At 35.8% G+C, this 27,312-nt stretch overlaps 1 protein-coding gene across 1 annotated transcript; it reads left to right on the top strand.

The window, feature by feature from the left end:
• Nucleotides 1-27,312, top strand: LOC126337008 (dnaJ homolog subfamily A member 2-like). The gene is made up of 8 exons (XM_050001258.1): nt 1-181; nt 6,558-6,847; nt 9,442-9,522; nt 9,599-9,732; nt 10,299-10,441; nt 10,514-10,712; nt 25,853-25,980; nt 26,483-27,312. The coding sequence occupies exons 1-8, from the start codon at nt 113-115 to the stop codon at nt 26,672-26,674; spliced, it is 1,236 nt and encodes a 411-aa protein (XP_049857215.1). The 5' UTR covers nt 1-112; the 3' UTR covers nt 26,675-27,312.

Genomic DNA, 27,312 nt, shown 5'->3' with positions numbered 1-27,312 from the left:
GGTATTATGTCGTTGACATTCACTTCGTAAAGACATACTTTGGATCAAGTTCAGCCATCAATAGGTTTCTTCTTCCTGAGTCCAATCGCGGACGTCATTCCTTGTTTAGAAGATGGCGGATTCTAAGTTGTATGATTTATTAGGTGTGAGTAGAAATGCATCTGAAGTTGAAATTAAAAAGGTAGGTAGTTGTAGAAATATAAATATTATGTTCTTCTTTTAAGGATCACCTCTCTTCTAGTACTGGGTGCTGTGTGGAATCGTGTTTTTGATACTATTTGTTCAGAGGCACGAACAAGTGACTTTTACTTTGGAGTAATTATTTGTTCCCACTTAATATTTTAAATTTAGAAATTTGTGTTAACGTTTGCCATTTACGTAGTGCTGGACAGTTAAGCACTTTTTCATGTGAAACGCTTTATGTATTTATTGGACCCAGATCTTTTGTCAGACCCGATGATTAATTAAATAAATCTGTTGCATCACATTGAATCGTGACATGCTGTTTCGTGAAGAAGTATTTGTGTTCATTGCGCGGTGGACCCGTGGGCGCACCTTACATGTAGTCTGTAAATGCGTCGACGATCTAGAATTTTTTCATAATTGACACCGAAATTGCAGGTGGTTATTTGTGTGCCAGAGTTGACTCGTAGCAGATTACGAGAAAGGTTGTGTCGTGTTCTTACCTACGTGCAGGTGAATTTGATCCTGGTCGTTGTAAATTCTGTGGCACGAAAGCACCTCGTCGGAAACTGGTATTCCGTATGCATCCAGGTAGCCAAATTGCTTAACGAATGTGCAAATATCACATGGTCACGAAATGTTTATTTTTGCAAGTGCTGTAGTGTCAGTAATGAAGTAAGAGCATAAATGAGCGTGGATCCACCACTGCCGGGTGTATATATATAGTATATTTTACATGTATTTGATACATTATGATGGACACTTAAAAGCCAGTTTTATCAGGGTTGGTTGAACTGTACCCATTTTGCCTTATTAGTGGACAACAGAGCATTTGTTTCGATCTTTGTATGTTGTAGGCCTAACTAGATTGTGTGTAATATATCTGAAGAAAAGATAGATATATATGTTCACAAACAGGTGTTAATTTTCTTTGGTTGCACTTCGAATGGAGACAATAATTATCCTACTTCAACATGTTTGTGTTGAAAAACCTGTAGTGGCAGTGAAGTAAGTAAAGTTTCAAAATCTTAACAGTTGATTTGAGACTTCTTATACTTCACAGTAACTGAAAGAAATGAGCAGAAAATTTAGGCCCATGCCCAGTCACTGCAACTTGCATCTGCTATGATAAGTGGTATAAGAACAGTATTTGCTATGAGAATTGAAGTTTTATGAATACATACCCATAAACATAAATTGAGAGATAGATAGGAATCAGGGACAAGATCTGTTGACTGCAGTAGTTACCATTAATCTAGTGCAGTACTTCCACAGGCTGTGACAAAATTAGCAGAAAGTTACTGCTTTGAAAAAGCAGAACTAGAGTATGTTCTGAGAATGGTTTGCTGAGTTTACTTTTTGTACCTTTCAAATCTTCTTTTGACACTTGCTTTAGCAATTGAGCACTACATCAACTGAATGCGAAAATTAACTTTCCACATTTTTAAAAAGTGGCCATAAATCTCAACTAAAACTTAAACTGCCTTTTCATAGTTGACAGAACATTTGCATAGACAAGAGCAGCTGATGCAGCCATTCTTTTTAGAATTGTTTATCCTGTGAACATTTAGTGGAAATGTAACTAGTACAGAACAAAGGCCCTTATCAATGAAAACTTTGACAAATGGCTTCCTTTAAACATTCAAATGCAGACTGTACCGTGTCATTGAATGAGGTGTCTGGATCTATCTATTATGTGTTTTCCCTTTTCCATCATGATTCGCTGCAGGCTTTGTTGCCACATGCTTCACTTTATACCTCTATCAAAAGCTTGTTAATGATTTTTTGTTCCAATTGGACTTTGTTTTAAGCAAAGTCAGTGGAAACTTGTTGTGTTGACTTTTAACATGTACTTTCAAACCTAACATGACTATCAATACTGCAAAATCTTACAATCTGCATGGTCTCATAAGAGGCCACTAGAATAACACCAGTGTCCAATACAGCTACAAATCTACAATGTAGGACTCGGTGACCACCGAACTGCCATACTGAATGTTGAGGTAAACAGATACCTCAGACTCAATGTTGCCTAAAACTTCTTGAAGTTATTACAATCAAGAACATGTCTTTATAAGTAAATTGGAGAGATGTAGTGGATAAAGTCAACAAAAAATTTAACATCTCTTGACACAGTGACTCACTATTTTGAAGAGGCATTTTCATAAAAATCACTAAGGAAAAATAATGGCAAGGGAAGCAAGAAAAATTACTCCAGCTGTGTAAACCTCCTCCAAAAATACTTCATGTGTTGTACATTAAACAGTGTCTCCCCTCAACTAATCAAGTAATATAAAACATACGTAAAAGGAGGTTGTAATTATGCAAGATTTTGGAGCCAATGACTCCATGTCAGGCAGAAGGGTTGAAGGGAAGGAAGAGGGGTGAAGAAAAAGGACTGGAGAGTTCTAGGAAAGGGGGTAGATATCAGGAAAGTCACCCAGAACTTTGAATCAGGGGAGACTTGCAGCATGGGAAAGAGTCTTTCCTTCTCATCCCTGTGGTAAGTCTCCCCCGACCAGCAGTTCTGGGTGATTTTTGAAATTTACCCTTTTCTTGGACCTCTACAGTTATTTTCCATCAAACAGTCTGCCTGAAAGAGCAATTGACTCTGAAAGATTGCCTAATTACAACCTTCTTTTGTCTTTTGCTGTTGTTTGGTGAGTAGATTTATCAATCTAATTAAATTATTCTGTCAATAATTTTGTTGTGACAAATAATATAAAAGCTACACATGCCTCCTAAGAAATGATAATCCAGGCTAAGAGAATGCACAGTGAGTACGCTGTCAAATGCAAAAACAAAGTAAAAGCGATGTGGAATATTATAAAAAGATGAAGAGAGGAAAACAATTAAATAAGAAAAAGTAGAAATTAAACAGTGATGAACACATTAGATTCTTTGTGGACATAGCTGAAAAGTTGGTGAAACATAATCCAGGCACAAATTATCGACTACCAAACAAACTAAAATCCACAAGTAAATATTCATTACCAGTCACAAGAAGAGGATGCAAAAGATCTGAGTAAAACTTATTCAACTAGCATTGATGATATTCCTGCAACTCTCATCACACATCACAATTTCATTAATTTCCACACCTGCCCATTCCCCCAGTGATTACACTTATTCCAAATAGTTGTTATTTAAAACTCTAAAATTGCAAATGATTTGCATGGGTCCCTGGTTTGGAAAAATTGTGCATAAAAAAAAAACTAGTGGGCTTCGAAGGTAAAAGGTTTATTGAATTTATCCCAACATGGGTTTAGAGACAATAAGTCGCCAGAAAAGGCAGTATATAACTGCATTAATATACTGGGTCTGTTAGTTATGAAACTACAGGCATATTTCTACATCTATCAAAGGGTTTTGATGCAGTGGATAAAGAGATATTGCTGGAAAAAATTGAACAGTATGGTATCAGTCCTTGTAGACAAATGGATTGCAATGTCTCAAAGCAATCCTGTACAGAAAGTCAGCATGAAGTACACTAACAACTAACTCAAACTACTGAAATTGTCTACTTCTAAAACTGTTAAACAAGGTGTGCCACAGTGCTGTCTTGAGAATTTAACTATTCCTTCTCTATATTAATGTCTTGAGCCTGATCGTAGATGCACGCAAAACCACATTATTTGCAGATGACACAACTGTACTCCTCAAAAGGAGAACAGAAGCAGTTCAGAAAGATGTGAACTTGACTATGGAAAAACTGCCACTGGTCCATATCAACAAATTAACCAACACTAAAGACTCACTCTCTGAACTTTCACACCACACTGAATACAAACCCCTCTCAACCACTTGTAACAGTTAGTAACCAACAAATAGTTAATGATGTATTCAAATTTATGTCAGTCAAAGATAACCTGAATTACAACAAAAATGCTGAAAAGGTAAATGTCCGAATGAGTACTGGCTGCTGCGCTAAGTGTCCTGAAATTGTGTGGTAGCCAGTAAACAGTAACAAATGCATACTTATTCATTCATATTGGCTCACTTAAAATATGGTGTGATTTGTTATTTGCACAATATTTGATTGCTGCATCAAATCTTCAGTATTCTGCAATTGAAATGTGTTGTGTGTGAAACAGTGGATGGTGCCCTTCACAGGGTAGTGAGTTCAATGTTAACATGGTTGCAACTCAGATATGAAAGATGACACAGGTTTGTCGTGTCCTACAGCTGGAATACGTTAACACACAATCAACATTAATGCAATCTAAGTTAGTAGCAAACTTTTCTCCCCCAGTGTTAGTTAGATGTGAATTTACATACTTTTTTCCTACCTTAGATGCTTTTCAGCAGTGTTAAATGTTGACCGTATCTACTGCAAATTCAGCTGTCTTTGTTGAGAATAAAATCACTGATCGTTACTTAAAAGCACGAAGGAGCAATATGTAGGATTTAGGAGTTGTTCATGCTGCTAATCTGTGGGTCAAGATAAGTGCACATTGCTCTGCGTGCTCATTCTTATTAGATTACACATTTTAAGCTGTGAAACAATTTAGCATAACATGGAATTAGTTGTTTGTAGTGGTGGATAAGACACCATATAATAACTTGTTTCTAGTGATGGCTTGTTTCGTTCATTCATAATATGCTGCTTGTCCATCACCATTCAGTGTTGTATTTGAATATTTTGTAGTGTTTTCTCAGCAGTAAACATGATTTTGATTTTTATTCCCAATGACATCACATCTTGAGAAATGTTTAAAGTGGTAAATTATATGGTGCTTCCTTGTCTTCAGTTTCATGATATGAGTGCTTAATGAAATGAGATTTCTGCATCTTTGAACCAGAACCTTTTTCGTGTCCTTAAGGCTTCTTGTCATTCAGAATTCTTTTTATATAGGTAAAAGTAGCATAAGTAAGGGAATGTGAAAGTTACTTTGACCAACTTGGTTATTTGTCAATAGATTTTCCTTTCTTGACTTTGACATTTTGTAAGTGATCAGTAGAATTTGTTTGGAATTATGCAGTAAAAATCAATATGTTACACTTTAAAAATTTCCATTCTTTCATTTAATGTTTGATGTTTTTCCAGATAACATTTGCAGAGGGATTTCAATTGTCTGGTTGGCTTCATACATTTTTGACCAGGGATAAATCTTTGTGTGTGCTTATGGGTCTTAAAAATTTGCTGCAGGTTGTAGTGTTGCAATTGTTTCCATTTTATGCCATGTTAAACTGATCACAAGCCGCCTTAGTAGTTTGGACATCTGCTGTATAATTGTTTTCCTTGAAATGCTCTCCCAGTAATGAGAATGAATTTTCACTGTGCAGTGGTGAGTGGAAAAGTCATTGTGGAGACAATCCAGCAAGCTGTGGCTAAGCCAAATTCCTGCAATATCCTTTCTTCCAGGAGCTCTAGTCACTTCTGTGAAGTTTGAAAGGTTGATAAGACACTTTTGGAACTAAGTGTGAGGACAGGTTATGAGTAGTGCTTGGCTAGCTCGTCCTGTAGAATATTTTCTGCAAAAAAGAAAGTTCCAGGCTAGAACCCCAGTTTGGCACACAGTTTTAATCTAGCAGAAAGTTTTTGTAGTGTGCTTTCAGAATTAATATTTTTCTACCTTAAGATTGTAACTTGGTCTCTTTTTTTTTTTTTGCAGTACTTGTGCAGTGGTCTCTAGTATTTAGGATTGTTTACGCAACGAAAAATACTTGTGATTTTGTTTCCAGTGCTTTGTTGGCTGCAAAAAGGTACTATGTCTAATCAGTGGTCTTTGGGTGTTCTTATATTCAACAGAATTTCTTACAGCACATTTCCTCATATGACAGTCTCACTTCTGTCCTCAATGTAAGAATAATCTGAGATCATTTTCCATTGTTTTCCTTGTTTTGTCATGTAAGTAATTTTGAGATTGTGTGGATGAAATTGTACTAAGGGAATAAGTAGTGGTAATTTAAACATTAAGGGAAGTTAGTTGTGTTGTTAGTATTTACAGATGAGATTATTTTGGTCTTTTAAATTTAAAACTTACAATATAATGACCAGCAGGAGAAGGAACTAACAGTTTCTGAGTGGGCTATTAATGTCTCAAATATATGAGCAGGAAGAACACAACTTGTTTAATTTTACACCTGTGATGCAGGTTCGTTGTGCTGCATGTGTCAAGTCATATGACTAAACTTTCCTCTGCAGAAATGGTGCTGAAAGGGAATTAACAAATTCTTGTTAGAAAAGTGAATCAATATTTTTTATTTGGCTATAATCACAGAGTTAATTCCACGAGTAGAGCTTTTCATTTACAGTACTTAAACTTTATAGATGGGTCAGCAGGACACATTAGTTTTGCCTGTGAAAGGTAAGTACTAGTCAGCCCTAAGCCTCTTTGTCATTTTATAAATGAATAAAATCATCTTTCCAGGCATACAGAAAGTTGGCAAAGGAATTTCATCCCGACAAGAATCCAGAAGCTGGGGACAAATTCAAAGAGATTTCATTTGCGTATGAAGTATTGTCTGATCCCAAGAAACGTTCCACATATGACAGAGTTGGGCTGAAGGGCTTGCAAGAAGGAGCCCATGAAGGACATGGCTTTTCTTCAGATGATTTGTTCTCACAGATATTTGGTGGTGGCCTGTTTGGTATGGGTATGGGGCCTGGTATGAGAGGCAGAAGGCGTCACAGAGGAGAGGATACCGTACACACACTAAAGTAAGTGTAATTATTGATTTACTATGGGAAACAGTTAACTGTTTCTTTGTGTTGTGACAAGATTTACTGTAATTCATTGTGAAATACTCTTTTTATAACAGTATCATTATTAATGTTGCTTCAAAGCAGTTAATATGCTTTCACTTACATATGAATTTTGATCCTCCTTTCTTCAGCTTTAATTCCTAACAGGTCAGAATAGACATGTTAATTCACTGTAGAAAAATTTGTTATTCACCTTGAGTTGTGATTGAGGTATAATAGTAACAACAAAATTGAGTTTTTGGTCCATATTTTGAGCCTATGGGCAACTGTAGTAATTGATTTTGAAAATAAACTGTTCAGAATTAACAAATGAATTATTGAACTTTCCTAGCATAAGAAAGAAGTTTTATGGACTTGGGGTAATAGACTTGCAGAATTGTGACAGCCACATAAAAATACTGAAATTGCATAGAAGGAAAGTGATGTTTTTTGGTATTTTAGGTGATGGACTTAATCCTTAGTGATTTTTAGTTTTTCTCAGCTACTACTAAACCCCATATTGTTTAATAAATGGTGATGTATTATCACATATGTAAGAATATCAGTTGTTATTCACGGCACTGTCGGATACACTCATTACACAAAGATAAGGGATCACGATTTAGAATCTAATTTAGAGGATATCCACGTTATTACATGAGGAGTAAACATGCAAAAGTGAAGATATGAAGCATTCTGTACCTACCGGTATGGGTAAAATGTAATTAAAAATGCCTTTTCAAATCTGGAATTAAAGTTCAAATATGAAACAAGAAACAAATTTTGCTATGCTAATGCAAAGATTGTAAATAATTAGATTAGCGTGTGTGCTAACAAAGATTTAACATTCAATTTGTAATTCCATTATTTTAACATCAAAAGCTTAAGTAGTTGCAGTATCTTAAAGAACATGAGAGAAAATAATACTGATTTCCATAATGAAATGGTGTTGAGTACTTACCTCATTGTGATTTGTACTGTTACAGGGTACAGCTAAACTGTTTTAACTATTTTGGCTTGATGCCTGGGATTTTTTAAAATATACAGGTTTAAGAATCTAATGATGGAAAGTCTAAAGCACATTGCCCTCCACTGATTTTAGATTATTGATGTAACTTCATAGCACCTCTGCTGTTCTTGCCTGTAAGGTATTTTGTTATGCAAGTGTAATTTGATAACATTAAAAATGATTAGTCTGGGGATGAGATTGCTGGTTTAGCAGAAGTTGAATCTAATTTTTAAAATACTTCATGATGGTGCCTTATCCTTGTATTTGAAGTGGGAAATGTGTGCTTAACTATGATTAAGTATAAAATGTGACTTAATTGAACAGTGAATTTGATGAATAAGGGTTTCATTACAAAATGTTGCATCCCAGGGGCTGTGTTGGTTAACATTTGCTAAACAATGTGATTGATATATAAATTATACATTAAAATGCTGTGTCCTTTAGAGATGATGTGAAGTTTTTACATGAGCCACATCTTCTTGTAACTTTGTCTTTTCAGGAGGTGAATTGTATCGCGTAATATAAATTTAAGTGAACTCTTCGGGCTGAGTTTGCAAAAATTGTGCAAAAAGGTCATTGGTCAGTTGGCTCGTCTAACAAAGGAAGAAGGAAGTTGTGTGTGTCTCATCAAATTTGGCTGGATGTCAGTGTGTACTGCCATGTGCTTCTCACACAGCCATGAAATTTGTGCCTGCGCAGATAATGTTTTTGGGTGAATGAATGTCATAAATCAAATCTCCTTCGTGATTTTCCATTCCCCGACAGGAACTAAAGGCTTGCTGTCAAGTAATAGCATTATACTTTTTAGTCTTGTTCCTTTTAGCAAGATGGGTTTATAATTTTGCTCACTTTCCTGTAGCTTGATCAGCTCATCATTCACAATGTCAAATATTTTGTCAAACTTTAAAATAGTTCTAATTCTCCTGGTTCCCTGGTGTCCTTCCTCAGTGAGTTTTTCAGTTTTGTCCTTAGTTGGCCAGTCTGTTGTTTGCACTTCTGTCATGGCCAGTTATTGCTGAAATCTGCTACAATTGTCACACTTAAAGAAAACTCCGCCAAGTACACTCTGCTGCCGTGTTCATTAAACATGTCATTTGGAAATTAAAAAAAAATTAAAACTTCGCAGAAGTGTGACAATCCTAGTAGAGTTCATCTAAACCATAAATGTGCAACCAACACAGCTCTGAAGTGAGGTGAGCTCGGAGTTTCTATAGTAACTGACAACCGACAGAGCTCCATAATGCACATACGTGGCAGCACGAAAATAGTGATACTTCCACAATTACTATAAATGGAGTTACTTACAGATCAGTGTCTATAATTCTGATTTTACACCAATTTTTATTAGTTTCCACAGTTCACTGCAAAATTTCATGACTTTTATTATGTCACCTTGTGAACTTGTACCAAGAGTTAAGAAAACAAAATTTTATTGGTAGTTGAACATTGTTATTTTATATTGTAATGGCTTTTATCAGTGTTGTTCTCACAGTGTATGTCCAGTGTAATAATCAGCTGAAATCACTGCTTCATTCCAAATTAATCCATTTGATTGTTCCAGGGTCTCCCTAGAAGATCTGTACAATGGTAAAACATCCAAATTGCAGCTTAGTAAGAATGTCATCTGTACAACTTGTGGCGGGTAAGTACTAAAAAAACTGATCTGTGAATTTCATTTGTGTTAATGGTTTTATATTATCATGCTGTTTATGTTAAAGGAAAGGAGGAAGAGCAGGTACAACGCATACGTGCCGAACATGTGCTGGTTGTGGTTTTAAAGTTACCTACAGACAGTTGGGACCTGGAATGACGCAGCAACTGCAGTCAAGATGTCCAACATGTAGTGGTGAAGGTAAGCACTCCAACCATGTAACTGCCATTAATTGAAGTAGAAAGAAATTTACAGCTAATGCATTTAAAGTATTGAACTCATCAGGAAAAAGGTCTTCCGAAAATGGTTAGTAAGAAATTCTCTTTGTTACTTACTGTAAAAGTTCTGGAAGTGGTTAACTATTCTAAACTGAATGGTGTATTTTATGTTGATGGAATATCTTCAGATTTCTGTAATGTATGACAATATCTGGAAAGCCTTAGACTGGCCAGTTAGTTTGTTATTGTGGTAGAACATATTCTTTGTTGCTGGCGCTCAACAGTATACTTCATCTGCTTACTTCATAATTCCAGAACTTGGTGTTTGACACCCACCAGCTCTTTACAGGAATGGAAATTTGGACAAAATTGTAAGAAAGCTCAAAGTTTGATATTTCACACACCTGCATACATGTGATGGGCAGTATCCACAGAAGCACCACAAATTTTCTGCTATTCCATTTTCCTTTTAATCTTGTACATCAGCCAGTAAAAGTGATTTTTAATTATGACAGTACACGAATGTTTGTAATCAGTTGCATTTTACAGGTGAGGTCATACACGAGAAGGATCGCTGTGTAGCATGCAGGGGTAAAAAAGTTGTGAATGAAACAAAAATACTAGAAGTCCATGTTGATAAGGGAATGAAGGAAAGTCAGAAAATATACTTTCGTGGAGAAGGGGACCAACAGGTTTGTTATATAATGATTAGTAGCTTTTCTTATTTGTTAATGATATGACAATAATTGTTTTTAAATTTCTAGCCTGATGTTGAACCAGGGGATGTAATTATAGTTCTTCAACAAAAACCACACGATAAATTCCAACGAACAAATGATGATCTAGTTATGACCCATGCACTTTCTCTTACTGAAGCTCTCTGTGGCTTTGAGATGACACTTAAACACCTTGATGGGCGTGATCTTGTCATAAAGCATCCTCCAGGACAGGTTATTAAACCAGGTTAGTAATGTTCCATAACTTTTGCCCTGACTATAAAAACAAATAAAAGCTGAATTAGTTATTAAATTATTTGGAAGTATTAGGTTCTTGGATTAATGTAATTCTGTATTAATATTTGGCACTGTAATTCTGTATTAATGTTTGACATAGTTGTTCGTATCAATAAAGTGAAAAATGATTGTATTTCACTAACGAAAATTGTTTGCTGTGAACTAGACTGTAAATCATTGATAGTTCTGGAAAATAATGTTATAAATTTTGAGATAAAACTATCAATATCATTCAGAGTATTGGAAGAAATCTTGGCACTTCAGTCTGGAACTGAGTGACTGCTACGGTTGCAGGTTCGAATTCTGTCTCGGGCATGGATGTGTGTGATGTCCTTACATTAGTTAGGTTTAAGTAGTTCTAAGTTCTAGGTGACTGATGATCGCAGCAGTTAAGTCCCTTTGTGCTCAGAGCCATTTGAAGAAATCTTGATGCAAGAGAAAAATGAAATGCCAAGATAAAAAACATTAAAAAATTTGGGATGATGGGAGTAGCAAACACTATATAGCTTTTGGAACTAAATCAAATGTTCATAATCATTGTGTTGCTTTGTAATAAAATTTGCAGGTGGACTACACGCATCTAAAAGTTTCCTCCTCCACTGTATTCTGTCCATTGCTGCTATCCGCCATGTGTTCATCTATTGACACTTAATTTAAATCTTCATGGAGTCCATCCCTCCAACTCTTCTTGGGTCTCCCTGGCGGTCTCTTTCCTGTAGGTGTGAAATCCAGGAGCTTCCGAGGCCATCTGTGATCCTCCATCCGGGCCACTGCATTCATTTGGCTTTGACACTTCCCGCTATGTTGGGCTGCTGGTATAGTTCAAGCTCTTGGTTGTAACTGATACTCCATTCCCCTGTATCTGCTTCCAGAACTGGACCGAAGATCTTCCGAAGCACTTTTCTCTCAAAATCAAGCTTCTTATGGAAGTCCTATTTCCAGATACTCCATGTCTCTCAGCCATATAGAACAGGCTGGATCAGGGTTTTGTACAGTCGAATCTTGAACTGCCTGGAGATATATCTGGTTCGAAGCAGGTGTTAGGCTGTGGTACGATTGGTTTCCTGCCTGTATTCTGGCATTGATCTCTGCTTCACATGATGTGTTCTCAGTGAAAAGTGCCCCTAGGTATTTGAATTCTTGTACTCTTGTAGGACTGGTCCCCAACCTGCAGTGGTTGTAGGTGATCAACATTCTGACAATGACCACGCACCATAACCAGGTGCTCTGCCTTGGCTTTATGTTTGGCCCAAATTTGCTGGCAGCTTCCTTTAGTGCATTAGTCATTTGCTCCAACTCCTCTTCCGACCTAGAGAGTAAAAAGATGTCTGCATAGGCTAAGTATGCCAGTCTCTTTCTTTCAATTTCAGTCCCTTCGTTCTCTTGGAAGGTCTTGCATACGATCTTCTTGAGCGCAAAGTTGAACAGGATAGTGGACAACCCATCTCCTTGCCTGATTCCTGTCACAATTTCAAACTCCTCAGTTATGCGATTTCCCATCTTCACCTTTGCATGTGTTTCATTCAGATAGATCTTTTATCAGATTGATGAGTTTCTGTGTTTTGCCAGACCTTAAACAGTTGAGCAGCTCTTGCAATGTATGCAATCATAGGCCTTCTTAAAATCAATGAATATGCAAATCTTTACCACATTCAACCAGTGATTTACTGTTGACCGTCTTGGCCGGAAACCTCCCTGGTACTCCCCAATCACCGATTCTGCCACTGGCTGAATTCTATGTATGAGGCAATTGGACAGTTTGGGTTCATCACAATTTAGTAGCTGTCGAAAGTACTCTTTCCATCTCTCAGCTATGTCCCTATCGTTCGTTGGGCTCTTATCATGGGAATCTTTGACAAATTTTACATACACAATAATTAAAAGACCCAAATGTTCCATAACTGAACAGTTTTGGAACACATACACTGGGTTATCACAAGAAAGCCCATTACACTTGCAGCACTAAAAATCTCTTCTTTCATCTTGTTATAATTCATCTGGCTATAGTAGTTCGGCATGAGAAGATCCCCGACAGCTAACAGTGCTGTTTCCAGCTTTCAGCAGTGAAGAAAGGCAGTTGCAGCCAGAAACACTAGCCACCTACAGGGCTGTGACAACACTGAATCATTGCTGTAGACATGTTTACAAAATAACATGTGATTGGTTGATGTAGCTGTGCTGCCATGCCCAGCCCCAATGCAGGTGCAGAAGATTTTCCTTATTACACTGACTTGTTTCGAAGTAAACAGTGAAGAGAGTACTGTGTCTTTAAATTGCTGGTCAAGTGGGTTCCCCTTCACCACACTATGCCCCTCGTGTGTGTGTGTGTGTGTGTGTGTGTGTGTGTGTGTGTGTGTGTGTGTGTGCCTGCCTGTGCTTGGAGGTTGTACAGGCATACGCAAGTTAGCCAGTGTCATTCTAGCTGGCATCACGAGTTAACAGTGAAGTTTTGAGAACGCAATAACAGAAAGAGTGAGTTATTTAGTTCCACGAGCGTGTATCTAAGATTCGTATATGCGTACAGTGTCTGCTTATAATGTTTGGAGATTGTTGCAATGGAAGTTTCGAGGTGTTAGAATTCAGTCGTGATCCAGTCACAAATTAGTGAATAAAGTTTGTGAAAGGGGAAGTGCTTAAGATAAGAACTGTAAACGAAAATCTACAGTGCTCACAGAATCTTGTCTCGAAGGCATTGCAGATCACCTGGAAAATTTCCCTAAAGTCTTGTAGATGTCTTACACAGCAAACACACGTGCACCTCTGTACGAAGAGGTGCTAAGCTCCCAGAGGTGCTAAGCTGCTAGGGTTAAGGCTCTATAAAGTATCGATAGTACAAGAACTTCAACCTGGTGATCCTGCACACAGTTAAGTTTTCGAATGGGTTTTAAAACAAGTCCATGATTGAGAAATGGATCCTTAGCTCATTCTGTTTTCAGGTGAGGTGGGTTCCATTTACCCGGGTATGTTTGTTCTCTAACTACTGGCATTGGAGTGCGGATAGACCTGTGGTGCTTTGTGAGGAACCCTGTCATCAGAAAAATGCGTGTAGTGTGCAGTTAGTGGTGACAAAATAATAGGCCCAATTTTTTTTACTGACAGTTACACGTGAAAGATATGTGCAAAACATTTTGCAACTGTTTCTTTATTGGCTGAGAGAAAGAGAATGAAGCTTCATATGTTTTCAACAGGATTATGCAAGGGCTCATACTGCCAATGTTGCTTGGCACTTAATTCTTGATGTATTCAATGAGAGTGATTAGTAACACTATCTGGCCCACTAGAAGTCCTGTTTTACCTCCATGCGATCTTTATTTGTGGTGTGCACTGAATGACAAAGTGTACACAACAAATCTTCGCCCTATAGAGGAACTCGAGGATAATATCCATGAATCAGTTAATTCAATATCTCAGAGAGAATTTCATCGTGTGATTAATAATACCTTCAGTAAATGTAAGAAATGCTAGGAAACAATAGCAGGCAGTTCTGACATCTCCTTTGCATGACATGGAAGAGTACAAAATTTGTTTGCTTATATTGTAAATGTAGTTGTCTTACCTCAGCAGTTGACAGGTGACACGGCCTCTAATCGCTGGCAATGGAGCGCTTGCTGTGTGGTATGTAATGCACTGCATAGGCAGTCATCACATAAATAGAACACCCAGTATATGCATTGTGTGTTTGTAAGTTGTGCACAACTATTGTACTGAGTGATATTACTTAAGGGCTTCTATAGTAAGGCATAATTATTTTAGAAGTGAATTCATCAGATGTATGAATGATCTGCTATCATACCTGTAAAACTTTAGGATTCACTGGAAGTGATGTTGTACCCCTGTAACTTAAATTGCTACCTAAAATTCCAATGTCTCAAAATGTTTGAGTAGGTTAATACATGTATTGCTTTACAGTGTTCCAATACTTTAGTCTACTTTACTTTATTCTTGTAGCTTTGTATTAGTTACTTCAATGTTTTGATTATTATTACTTGCTCCAAATTTTTTGTTGTATTGCAGTGATTTGAGAAAAACAGCAAATTTACAATCTATACTGCTGAATATTTTGTTCTAAATTTTCTTTGTGTGTGAAAGAAGAGATTTTTAGTGCTCTTACGTTTTACAAAACATGTTTTGCTTTACATGCTTAAGCATATCTCTGAGGGATACTTCTTTAATGGAATACAGAGTGAGATAGCATTGTGGTTAGTGCACTGGACTTGCATTCGGGAGGACAATGCTTCCAAACTGTCTGGCCATCCAGATGATGGTTTCTCCCTAAATCGCTTGAGGCAAATGCCCGAATGGTTCCTTTGAAAGGGCAAAGTCAGTTTCCTTTTGTCCTTTCTAATCCAAACTTGTGCACTCTCTAATGATCTTGTTGTCGATGGGACATTAAACATTAATCTCCTCCTTTTTTATGGAATATTAGTTTCTTATTCTCATTTTAAATAGTCCTGATGTAATGGGAACAGTATGGATTTGTATAAGGACATGTACATAACCATCCTTGACAACTGTAGTCTGGAAGTAAAATTAGACTAATAGCTATTCTGTGCAACATAGCTTGTTGTTTTTTCTTCTGTGGTTCCTTTATGCATGTGTGTCTTTATAGTTACAAATGAGTTTATTATTGATGCTTTATCTACACTAAAATTCGCTACCTTTCTAAACAACTAAAATATTTTTAGGTTGGTTATGTATTCCATTTAATAGTAAGTCCTTGATGTAGTAATTTTAAATAAGGTGTTAGTGTAAGGTAATTGGATTCTGAATGTACCTAATTGCTTTGCAACTATTTAAAATGCCAAATCAGGTTTTTCAAGTTGTAGATACCATTCAAGCACTACCTTTCTATAATCATAGCTCCTTCGATTATTAAAACAAAGTGTGTGAAAACATAGAGCATGTATTATTAATCAGAGCAGACAGTCTCAAAGTACTTAGAGCAAATGCAGTTTTGGCTGTTAAAAAGTTTAACAATTGTAAATATAATCTTTTTTGTTCTGAAAATTATGGGAGGAGGGAGACACTGTACTGTTGGTGGAATTTAAGTGCATGTCCCAAAGAAAAGATAAAGCAGCAGAGTTCTCACAGTAAATGACATTGACAGTATGAATAAATTTTATTACACGGCAGTTGCTGCGTTGCTTTACAAGAAAATATTAAATTTGCAAGGGCTTCACAGCTTATGGTGTACATAATTGGACTTCAGATTTAGCAAAGAAACTGACAAGAGGACAGTTGTGTTTGGATAATTAGATTACAGACTGAATTGTGATATGGTTTGAGTTGCCAGCTATCTTGCACTAAAATTATTTGTCCTGGTTGCCATTCATATGAGGGATGTTGAAATTATGGATCTAAGGGTCATTCATTAAAACAGAATTGTACAAGATAGTGCATAATCAGTGAGTCAGGTGGTTAAGGAAGTGCCTGGGCCAAAACAATTTTTTTTCTTTATTCTTGCCTTTTGCATTTGACAAGAACTGAGAACTACATTCATTACATTAAATATGAATTGAATGCAGCAGGCACATACAATAATTTTGTTGTATGATTAATAATTTTTGAATGATAAACATCTGGAAAACATTGGAAACACACATTCTTGCACTACGCACATTGTGTAAAGCGACTCTTGTGCATTAGTTTTTCATAAGTTAATTCTAAAGCCATGAACAAGTGTCTAACTTAATCAGTCTCCTCCCTTATTTTGGGTCATATACACAAAACACCTACAGTGTGGCAGCCTGATCTTCTCCACACTCATCTTTCACAATTCTCAAGAAGTGCTGTTTCAGTGGTACTAGTTTAGTGATTGTCTGGTTACTGAAGGTGATGTCTCCTGCATAAAGACCCACCAATCTGAACAGCTATAGTGTGACACAGCTGACACCTTAAGCTACATTGCCCTCCTGTCCTTTCTCCAGTCTCCATTCCATACTCTCGTGAATTATTGGTTCGTGCATTATACTTTTGCAAAATGTTACTTATATGTGATGTTTCATAGATATAGTTTATTTTTAGATTCTGTAATTTTGTCTTTAATACTTAAACATTTTATGTAACTAGCTTGCTAGCAACAATTAAAAACAGATTGTTAGCCAGTGTGACTGGGACTGTGTATTGTGTGTGCCTGTCCATCCTATACTGAGGCCTTGCTCCTCAGTTCAAATTCGTGTAATAGCAGTGGTGTGATCCTTTTGCAGTAGCAAAGAATGACATTAAAAAGTGCTTCAGCACTCTAAGTGAGCAGCAAAAGTTTAAAAGGTTCAAAATCTTTTCCAATGACTGAAGTATTAATCAAGCCAGAATGAGGTCCATGAGAAACTGGCAGTTTCAATAGGCTCCACAGAGGCTATGTACAATGATGGTAATGGAAGGAACTGTAGTATGATCATCTCAAGTTTAAGTGAATGGCAGCACCTTGAAATTATATAATTGTACTGAACACACAACTTTGTGCCTCTAATATAGCCCCTTTACATTAATGATTCCATTTCTAAGTCAGCACATGATCATAGGAGTTAGCACGACATTTTGCTGCTCCCCCATTGGAAGTCTCTCAAAACGCTTGAATTTCATATCTAGAGCTCAAATTTTGTACAATTCTATTCAGTAGGGAAAATGTTTGCAAAATTTCTTTCAAATTAGGACCACTGTTCCACTATTAAGTGACCCACATTCAACCCTTGGACTCCATCAGCAATTTTTATCTCCAAACTTCAATCATTTGGTTAACAGTTTCTTACCACATCAAGATATCTTGCCCACCTAACTTTACTTAATCACATTGAGCCATGAATCTCTTTCCAGAAATTCAATACAGCATCTCTGAATTAACTGCTTTGTTTACCTGTGTAATCTTGACCTGTCTTTCATAGCACTACGTTTCAAAAACTTATATGCTTAACAAGAATTCTTTTGGATAATTGGTTCAGTGTTTACATTTTCTCCCTTTTCCTTTCATTCTGATGGAACCTTTTATTCCTGTTATCTTGTATGCTTCTTACTATTTGGAAACTGACTGCTCCAACAGCAAAACTTGTTTAAAACTTCATGTGACATTTCCTGATTTAATTCCCTCGGCATCATGAGATTCTTTGACTGTTGGAATTGTTAATTAGCCATATTTATCTGATTAGAAGATTGTTTTCCCAAATTCTTCATTTGAGAAATGCTAGGTCTTTTATTCAGATTCAACTATTTTTGCTGAGGTTAACACTTTTACATTGTTTAATAGTGTAATGGGGTCATATTACGTTTATGGATGGTGTCTTAGCTTTTGAGGTAACGTGCATATTTATTGTGAAGAATTCAGAAGGCCAGGGATGGGTAAACGATAATCACATTTGAACAGGCTCAAAATTTCATGTGGCATTTGATTTGTGTGGCGGTGCTATTGCAAGATATATGCCAAAAACTATGTACTAGCCACTTTACTGGGTTTTGTGATTTACCAAAGCTGCCAAACAGTTAATAATTATGATTATAGGACCGTGCAGTTAATGGATGAAAGGCTGTTTTTCTGCTGTGGTTTCGGGGGTATTTCAACAGTGTGTGGGTGTTCTGAGAAGGAATTGCTAATGATTGAAAGTTTGTCTATTCTTAGAGACCATAAAGGTTGTGATGTTCAAACTGATACGTATTTTCTAACAGACAAATTCTGATTCAGTTGCTACTTTCGCCTTACACGTCTAATTAGTTATATCTTCTATTGGTTGCTGATTTTATGTACTTAGTCACGTGCAATGATGATGGTTAACATTCACAACAATCCTCACCGCAATCCGTGGTTGTTGCTGGCTGATGTGGTTGACACAAAATACGTAATTCGGCACTTGTCACTCTTGGTTTCAAGTCACCTGCAAATCGGTAGCAATGAGTGAACCCCACGACGATCGGGGGATGCACTCATTTGTCATAATTTGGTGAATTTACCGTTTACTACTCACTCAGCCACCATTCTTGCCTGTCCCTCCGGTACTACAGCTCACTCGACACTAGTCTCATGGCCTCCAGCAGTGCTTGACAACACTCCTGTCTGCTATCGACCTGGGTGTTGGACAACAGTCTGTTGCTCCCCTTAAAATTTGATAGTTTTGTGAAACACAGGTGGAAATATCACTGACTTGAATCATCTTAAATACTCTTGTTTTTGGACAGGCTTGCAAATCATTCTCAAACATGTATGTATACTATATACAAAAATTAATGCTTATTTTTAAGTAAAGGTAACATTCCAAAAAATGGAAATGTTGTCCTTCAAAAAACATTGATTCTGAATCCAGCTCAGTATTTTACTTGATAGACAAACTGTAATGATTTACTACATAGATGGCAAATGAGAAATTAGTGCTGTTCAAAAGTTAAAATACTGGGTAATAACATTAGCAGCTTTTAATCAACTTTAGAATGTGGTGACATTCGGGTGAAGTAATAAGCAAAATTAATGGAGACTGAATGTCTATCAATTGAAATGAATCGTACTAAATGGACTGATTGTTAGACAGTAAATTAAAGTGGCGATACCCGTTGTGGAGATAGTACAAACACATCGCTAGATGGTGAGAAGAGTGAAAGTTCAATAATTGGAGTAAATTGTGACTGCGATCTTCTATTTGTGTTAGCTGGTGATGTTACATATGACCAGGTAGAATATATTGCAGTCCATATTTTTCAGTTGCAGAAACACTGTGGAAGAGTTGGAGGTGGAACAGTGATACCAGCCTGTTTGAGAACTAGATAAATGCGGGGAGGGGAGTAGTGACTGGCCAGAAAAATGTCATAGAAAGAGATTTTCACTCTGCAGCAGTGTGTGTACTGATTTGAAACTTCCTGGCTGATTAACTGTGTCCGACAGACTCAAATTTGAGTCTCGGTCCGGGACAAAGTTTTAATGTGCAGGAAGTTTCAGAAAAATTTCATGTTCCCAACAGTGGGAGTCTGTACCATATACCTTTGCTTTTTAGGAATGTCTACCATATTCAAACTGCACTTTGCCAGAATCCATTTGTATTTTAATTGAATTGACTTTAAAATTAGACAAAAATTCAACAATAGTATCAATTTCTGCAGGAGACTGTAAAAGTCTAGATAGGGGCTGGTGGCACACTTGGTTCATGCTGCAGTGTTGCAAACACTCATGATGTATGGTGGAAATTTGTGTGTCAGATGCTAGTTCTAGGCAATGGATGAGTGGTGGGTAGACAATATGTTAGGAAATATCATTGTAACACTCTCCAAAATATGATGTGTATTCGGACAGAAAAATCTCTTCTCAAATTCCACAGTAACAGCAGCCTCAAAAATAGCCATGTATTTGTAATAAATAGCCAAATATTTGTGACAATGAAGATTAAGATTCCACAACTTTGCTATTAGGATTATTACTACTTTGTCAATAAAACATTTGGTAATTTTGACTAGTCAGAATATTTTAAAAATATTTTTTCTCAAGAAGGCTTTTGGAAGAAGGGGGTGCCTTATGATTGTTAACATATTCGGGTAAATATGTTATCTGTGCAGGTTTTCATTAATTTTAGGCTGCCACTACAGAAGCTTTTTATCTTGGTGCATTGTAGTATTCTGACTTGCTGTTTGAAAATTACTTTTTTAATATTCCACGATTAAGAGTGCTCATGAAGTTACGTTAAGTGGTGAACTACTGTATTTCATTATTAAGAAAATATTCTTGCACAGTATTAAACAGAAGCAATTGGCATAGTGGGTCATTGGTTTTATTGAAAAATCTCTAAAGTACAAAGCTTGACGAAATTTGAAGTTAGGTGCTTCTGAAATTTTTGTTTATAAAGCCTACTTTCCAAAATAGTGTGTCTACTGTATGCTCTATAAACTTACTCCATTGATTTTTAAGTTCTGTATGTGCACTGCTTTACTTTATCAATGATTTTAATTAAAGCATCATAATTGTTTCAAAAACAAGAAGTCCTAGGTTACAGTAAATTGTTAATGTGATTGGATGTATTTGTTACTTCATGTTTGAAGCTTGAGAGTTTTGGGTGGCTGTTCTGTTAACAACTCACATAATGTTCTTTGTATTATAAGTGAAGTTAATACAGCAATGATTTTCTAAGTAATAGGGAAAAATTATAGAATACATCAATTCACCTAGACCTCCCAACTCGACCATCAGATTTCGTTGTAATTTTGTTTTAGACATTCACACATGTCCCTGATGACCATTGGTAAAGTTTAACATGTGTAAAAGCAATACGAGCCAAAATAGTCACTTATTTGACTACATGCACTAGCTTGCACAGTGTGTGTGAATTTCCAGCGAGTTTGTTGTTATGTCTTGTGCAATATTCTATTGAAATACTTCAAATTTGGCCATCTTCAACTGAATGCGTTGTCTTAAGAATAATAATGGTATTTTGAGCCGTATTCAGCCAGAAAATATTTGGCAAAATGCCTGTAAAATACACCCAAAAAATATTCAAACATCGTTTTTTTATCTCAGGGCTAAAGGTATTAAGAATGTGAAACTCAACATGTAGTAACTTGAAATTGCAAGGTTCTGAAATATAAAGTTTCGTATGTGTATCAATTTCCAATGCTGAATAAGTGCAAAGTAAAAGATAAAAAATGCATTTTCAACCTGATTTTGCAAAAAGCTGTTCCATGAAACATACCAGACTGGGCTCATGGAAAACACTTTGGTCTTAACGGCAAAAAGTAATTTGATTGTCCAATAAGGGCAAACAGTTCTGAGTAATTTGAATCAGTTGAGTGTGATAAGTGGCACAAAAAGCATAAACTTCATTTTTTAATCTTGTAATCACATGCTGAACATGAAACTTAACACACAGTAGCTCTGTAGCACAAGAATATGGAATACAAAATTTCATTCACCTATCCCCAAGAGTCTACAAATTCGATGATTTTAATGAAAAGTTGAAAATATGGTATATTAAACACTTTTTACAAATACCGTTTTTTATTTAAGCTTCAAACCAGTCTCACTTGAATCAACCCCAGGACATTGGATTTAATTTCCAACATTTGTTAACAATGCTTCATAAATTAAGGGAAAGTAACTAGAAAAAATTGCACTGCAAGTAAAGCTTTTACTTTTGCATGGTAAATGTGAAACTCTGGACAAAACAACTTAGAAACCTAAGGTATTGCATATAAAAAAAAATGCTCATGTACAGCTTTTAAAATTTCTACGTAATCAGTTCAAATTAAAAACCTGGTTTTTGTAAAAATTACAAGAAGATAACATGTAAACTATTTTTAGAGAACTTGTTTTCCATAACTGATTTACAACTAATCAGTTGGAAAGAGCATGTTTTCAGGCATTCACAATATCACATTAGAATGTCCACAGTGCAGTAACAATACATAAAAATGATGGTTAAATTTTAGGGACTGTACCATGGCAACAGGCTGCATTGCAGCAACCTGTTATCCACATCTCATTGTGTGTGGTTCTTATTTTTAAATTGATGAGTAATATCTTGTCATATTGTGTTGGTGCATGATGCCATTGTCACTACCAGTTAAAGAACATGAACTGGCAACCCAATTGCCATGTTGGTAACACAAGGTAGCTGTGCAATACCAGCCACAGTTTGCTTCTTCATCCTACTTGTATAGCCCGTATTTTGATTTCTTAATTTGGTATCCCAGTTGTCGTGGTGCTACCTGTCTGTGTTGAGCCATTTATTAAGTACTTTATCACTTGATTGACAAATCTGTAGGAGTATTTCAAATATGTGGCAAACAAAAAGTAAAATTAATTTTGGTTTTAAACTTCTCAGAATTGCAATTTACATTTTTGAGATTTTTACCTATTTTTTGCAGTCAATTTTCTGGAAATTGATACTGTCAGCCAGATGATACTGAAGAATCAAAGTGGGACAAACACAGTATAGTGAGGTGTTACTTTTCAGTATACAAATAAAAAGAACGTACAGCAAAACATGGTCGTAGTTTTTGAAATGTATCCTGTTGCTATGGTACATTGCCTTAAATTTGCCCATTTTGGGGTGTTTGTGCACATTTCAAAACCATGATTTTCTGGATGCTTGAAAACATGTTCTCTCCAACTGTGATTAGTTTGAAATCTGCTATGGAAAACAGATTTTCTAAAAGCAAATTGTGATATGCTTTTTGCAATATTTACAAAAATGTTTTGAACTTATTTTGTAGAAATTTGGACATTAATATGTGAATATTTCGCATTGGGAAATCTTATGTTGCTAAGTTGCTGTTGTCTAAAGTTTCACATTTACCATGCCTTTAAGCGAAGATATGTAATAAGCCAAAGTAAAAACTGTATTGGAAGTGTGATTTTCCCTACTACTTCGCCGAAATTTATGTAGCTTTGTTAGCACCAGTTGGAAAGTAAACCCATTGTCAAGGGTGGTGTAAAATGTGTTTCAAATGACTGGTTTTGAAGCTTTTTAAGAAAATGGTGTTCATAAAGAAGTCAAATATAGCTTAGTTTTAGTATTTAAAAAATCATGTTAATGACAAATTTGTATACTACTGGAAAATAGTAAGTTAATGAAATTTGGTATCCCACGTCATTGTGCCACAGCAATGGTGTATAAAGTTAAATGTTTAGTATGCAGTTACTCTGAGATATAATTCCAACTTTGTTTCAAATTACCTAGCACTGTTAGCCCAAGCTGCATAAGATACTTTGTGGTTAAAACAACTGTCTTCCTAATGAACCCAGTTTGGAAAGTCTTATGGAAGATAGGTTTCTTTGCAAAATCAGATGGAAAACCCTTTTAATTTTTGTACAGTGTCTTAAACTTCTGCACGTAATTTATTCAGTATTTTAAGTAGTACATCAAACAGTATAATTGAGAACCTTGTTAGGTTACTACATGCCAAGATTCACGTTTGTCATACCTTTAGTCCTTGATATACAAGAAGCCAAACTTTCAATTTTTTCTTATAATTCTGCCAAAAAATTTCTTGATTGAATATGGCTCATAGATGGCCACTTTCATGTCTTTCAACAAAATATTACCCGAGGTTTAACAACTCAGCTACCAGAAATTCATGCTCAATTTGCTCAAAATCATGCATGAAGTGAAAACAGGTAACTGTATCTCAGGCAGTATTGCTTTGACAAATGTTTAACTTTACTAATGTTTGTCTGGAACGTGTGAATGTTCACATAATTGCATAAGGTTGAGCAGGAAAAGTGTTCAGAAATTAGGTGATTTGACATAGTGGCCCATAAGCTGTTTAGAGTGAATGCATTGATAAATGGTGTTCTATGTTCTGTTTGTACCTTACCAGGCATATCATAAACACTCTTCAATAAATTCTCAGCATTGAAGAAGCAGTGAGGTAATTCACGAGTACTGTTAGTTTGTTTAAACATTTTTTGTTATTTAGCTCATCTTCATTCCAGCATTTATATCCGAATGAATGACTAGAAAGTGTAGAAACACCAGAATTTGTTTCCAAAATATTCAACTATGTCTGGCAGCTACCCAAAAGGCAAATACTTTTGATCCCAAACATGTTAAATAGTTGCAGGTGCCAGGCAACATATAAAATCAGCAGCCACACGTGAAACAAATGGCTGAGCATAGTATGCATGATATTGATTCATTTAACTTGGTTGATATTCTGGGTAATTTAGTATTTGGAATATTTGGGAAACTAAAATAATCTGGTGAGTACTGAAGTAGTATTTGATACAGTACCACATACATAAAAATCTTGACATCTTTAAGTGAGACAAATTTAAGATTTTTGTGTGGGAAATTAAATTACAAAAGTAAAATTTTAATTTTCTGCATATTTTGTGGTTGTGAAAATAATTGTATTGTAAATAGTTTGTACCATATTTTATGGAATAAGATGTACCTTAATTTTTAAGTAACTTTTAAAAATATTTTTACCATTTTTATTACAAATCTGTTTATAAAACTTAACTGACCTTAAAATAAAATCCATAGAAATCATCTTCCCATTTTGCATTCAGTCCTTTATTTGCACATTTTCAGCCTGCCAATTGCAAATGTTTTTTTTTTTTTTATTTGTGGAGGGCTGAAATGCCACTCAGCCTGTTTCCATGTTCTTCTGCATATGCTTGACTTCCAATTTATAGTCTACATCTTTTTCCATTTTGAAACTAGCTGCGAACAAAAATATTGTACGGTTACCAATAACACAAATCACATTTAAGTTCACTGGTGCCATAGATTGTAAAGAAGCATCTTAGCCTAGATAATGTTAGAGGTTTGTCATAGTAGGGTGGGAGGGTGATAAGTGTTAGCAAGCTAGTGAATCTCTAAAATTTGTTTGTTGTGTCAGTGCACTGTTGGTGCCAGTTGAATCCAATGTTTCCAGATAGGTTTCCCATTACACAAAATATAAGGCCTTTTTAAGACTGGTGGGAATTTGAAATCACACTAGACACTTTAATTTTGAATGACACCTGAGTTTTGGAGGAAATTTTTCAAACAAGTCTTACAGTCCATAAAATTTGGTAATTTCATGTAGATGATTCAAATGTTGTAAACAAATAGTAGGTTGGAGATTTTAGTAGTAACAGAGGTAAATGATTAGAAAAAGAATCGCCAAAGTCAGCAGGAAAAGTTTACAATAATATTTTACTTATTAATGTCTTCAGAATATTGGCTACGCTGTTCATGTTTGTACACATTAGCTGTAATAAATGATTTAATGTTCATAGTTAGCTAAATTCTTAGTTCGTAATGAAGCATTCAATAAAATGTTCTCCAGCTCTCAGCAATGTCAAGTGGTTAAAATGACGTGAGCATTTGTCGAAGCATTCATTGGCAAGGGGAATGATTGCTGATAATTCACTGGTATGGCCTTATGTATTCTAGCTGTCAGCTGATGTTGTCTTTAACCATGGTATACCATGTGTGGGCATGTTTCTTCCACATTTGTAGGTGCATTGAACATAGAGGCAACCTGTGCCATGGGTGCTGATGTTGTGGAAGTCTCAGAACATTTAATAAATTACTAGTGCCATGAGGTTTTGCATGATTGGATAATGTATTGTCAGTTAATTTATGAGGAAATTAAGTATGCCATGTAACATCATTTAATTGAAATAATTTCTTGCAGGTGATGTAAAGGGTATTGAAAATGAAGGAATGCCACAGTACAGAAATCCCTTTGAAAGGGGAAACTTATACATAAAGTTTGATGTACTGTTCCCAAGCAATAATTTTGCAAATGAAGTAACATTGAAGGTAAGGACACTAGTGTTTCTAGCTTAAACTTAGTCTGTCTGCTCACTTTATCTAAAATATGCAGTTATTCTAATCATAATTACTTTGGTTCCACAATTACTTGGACTTAGGTTACCAAGAACAAAAACTGTTGTGAATTTGTCATGGAACTCTCAGCCACAAAATTAGTTTAAAATCAAAATATTTGTTAGTCATATCCAGCATAAAAAGCTTAGATTTAATCAGTTATTTAGTTGAGTGATAATGGAATGAGTCACACTAGCAGGAGATCACAAAACATAGCCACGTTGAATGTCACACAGGTGCAAATTACAGCTGCCAGAATTTCATTGCTCAGTAGATTGTGTATAACTCACCAAGGGAAGGCTTTGTGGGTACCTCATTTTCTAGCTCTTTGTAAGCTAGTCCCCAGAGTACATTTTTATTGTATTTTGTTTACAAGGTGGTAATTGTCAACTGAAGACAGTATGTTCAGAAACTAATGGATTATTACTTTCCTCAGGAACTGGAAAAATTGTTACCACCACGACCTACATTCCACATACCTCAAGGAGAGCACGTAGAAGAAGTTGATCTCAATGAGTATGATCCAAATGACCGCAGTTCGGGAGGATCAGGAAGACAAGAAGCCTATGCAAGTGATGATGATGAGTATGGTCCTGGTTCTGGAGGCATTCAATGTGCCCATCAGTGAAGATCTCAAATGTCTGTAGAATCAAATTGCCATTGCAGCAAAGTTGATTCTATTGTGACTTGATTGAAACTTTGTGTGCATGGTGTGATTGAGAAATGTTAATGTAAAATCTTATCAAATGAACTATGTACACACAGAATTTGATGAACTGCCATCCATTAGGCAGTGTAATTAAATGTAACTCTTTTAACAACAGCCTCTTTTGTTTAAAATACCAGTTTATTGTTCCATTTTGGGGGTTTTTAGTCGATTTGAAATTCAGTTTTTACAGTTTGTATGATTGGTCCATGGTATTGGATTATAGCAATTTTGGCATGTGGCAAATGCACATTCTCAAATTAGTAAGTGTAGAGTACATTAGAAAAATATTTGTGTAGGTAGTTAAATCTGCAAACACACTGAAGAAATAGTGTATAGACTTAAGCAGCTGAAGGAAGTAATTTCTTAATAGAATAAATCAATTACTGCAGCTGCTGAAGTCTCGACATTAATTTTCAACATTGTCTGTTTTCTTATTTTATGAAATATGAGCATATCCCAACTTTAAGGGAAAATATAATCAGAATATTGAAATTTGCAGGAAGTTTTGTAGGATGGCATTAAAGTTTTATGTGAGTAAAATTGATTCTTGGCTGTAA

This window comes from Schistocerca gregaria, chromosome 2 (assembly GCF_023897955.1).
Source record: "Schistocerca gregaria isolate iqSchGreg1 chromosome 2, iqSchGreg1.2, whole genome shotgun sequence".
Taxonomy (NCBI): Eukaryota; Metazoa; Arthropoda; class Insecta; order Orthoptera; family Acrididae; genus Schistocerca; species Schistocerca gregaria.
The sequence above is the reverse complement of the archived record's forward strand: the minus strand, read 5'-3'. Positions and strand labels throughout refer to the sequence as shown.

What these genes read in the sequence shown, in the direction of transcription:
- LOC126337008 (XM_050001258.1), top strand. Translation starts at nt 113, where the DNA reads ATGGCGGATTCTAAGTTGTATGATTTATTAGGTGTGAGTAGAAATGCA. An exon ending in CTGAAGTTGAAATTAAAAAG is followed by an intron (nt 182 to 6,557) that starts GTAGGTAGTTGT and finishes TCATCTTTCCAG; the next exon opens with GCATACAGAAAGTTGGCAAA. An exon ending in GTGGAGAAGGGGACCAACAG is followed by an intron (nt 10,442 to 10,513) that starts GTTTGTTATATA and finishes TTAAATTTCTAG; the next exon opens with CCTGATGTTGAACCAGGGGA.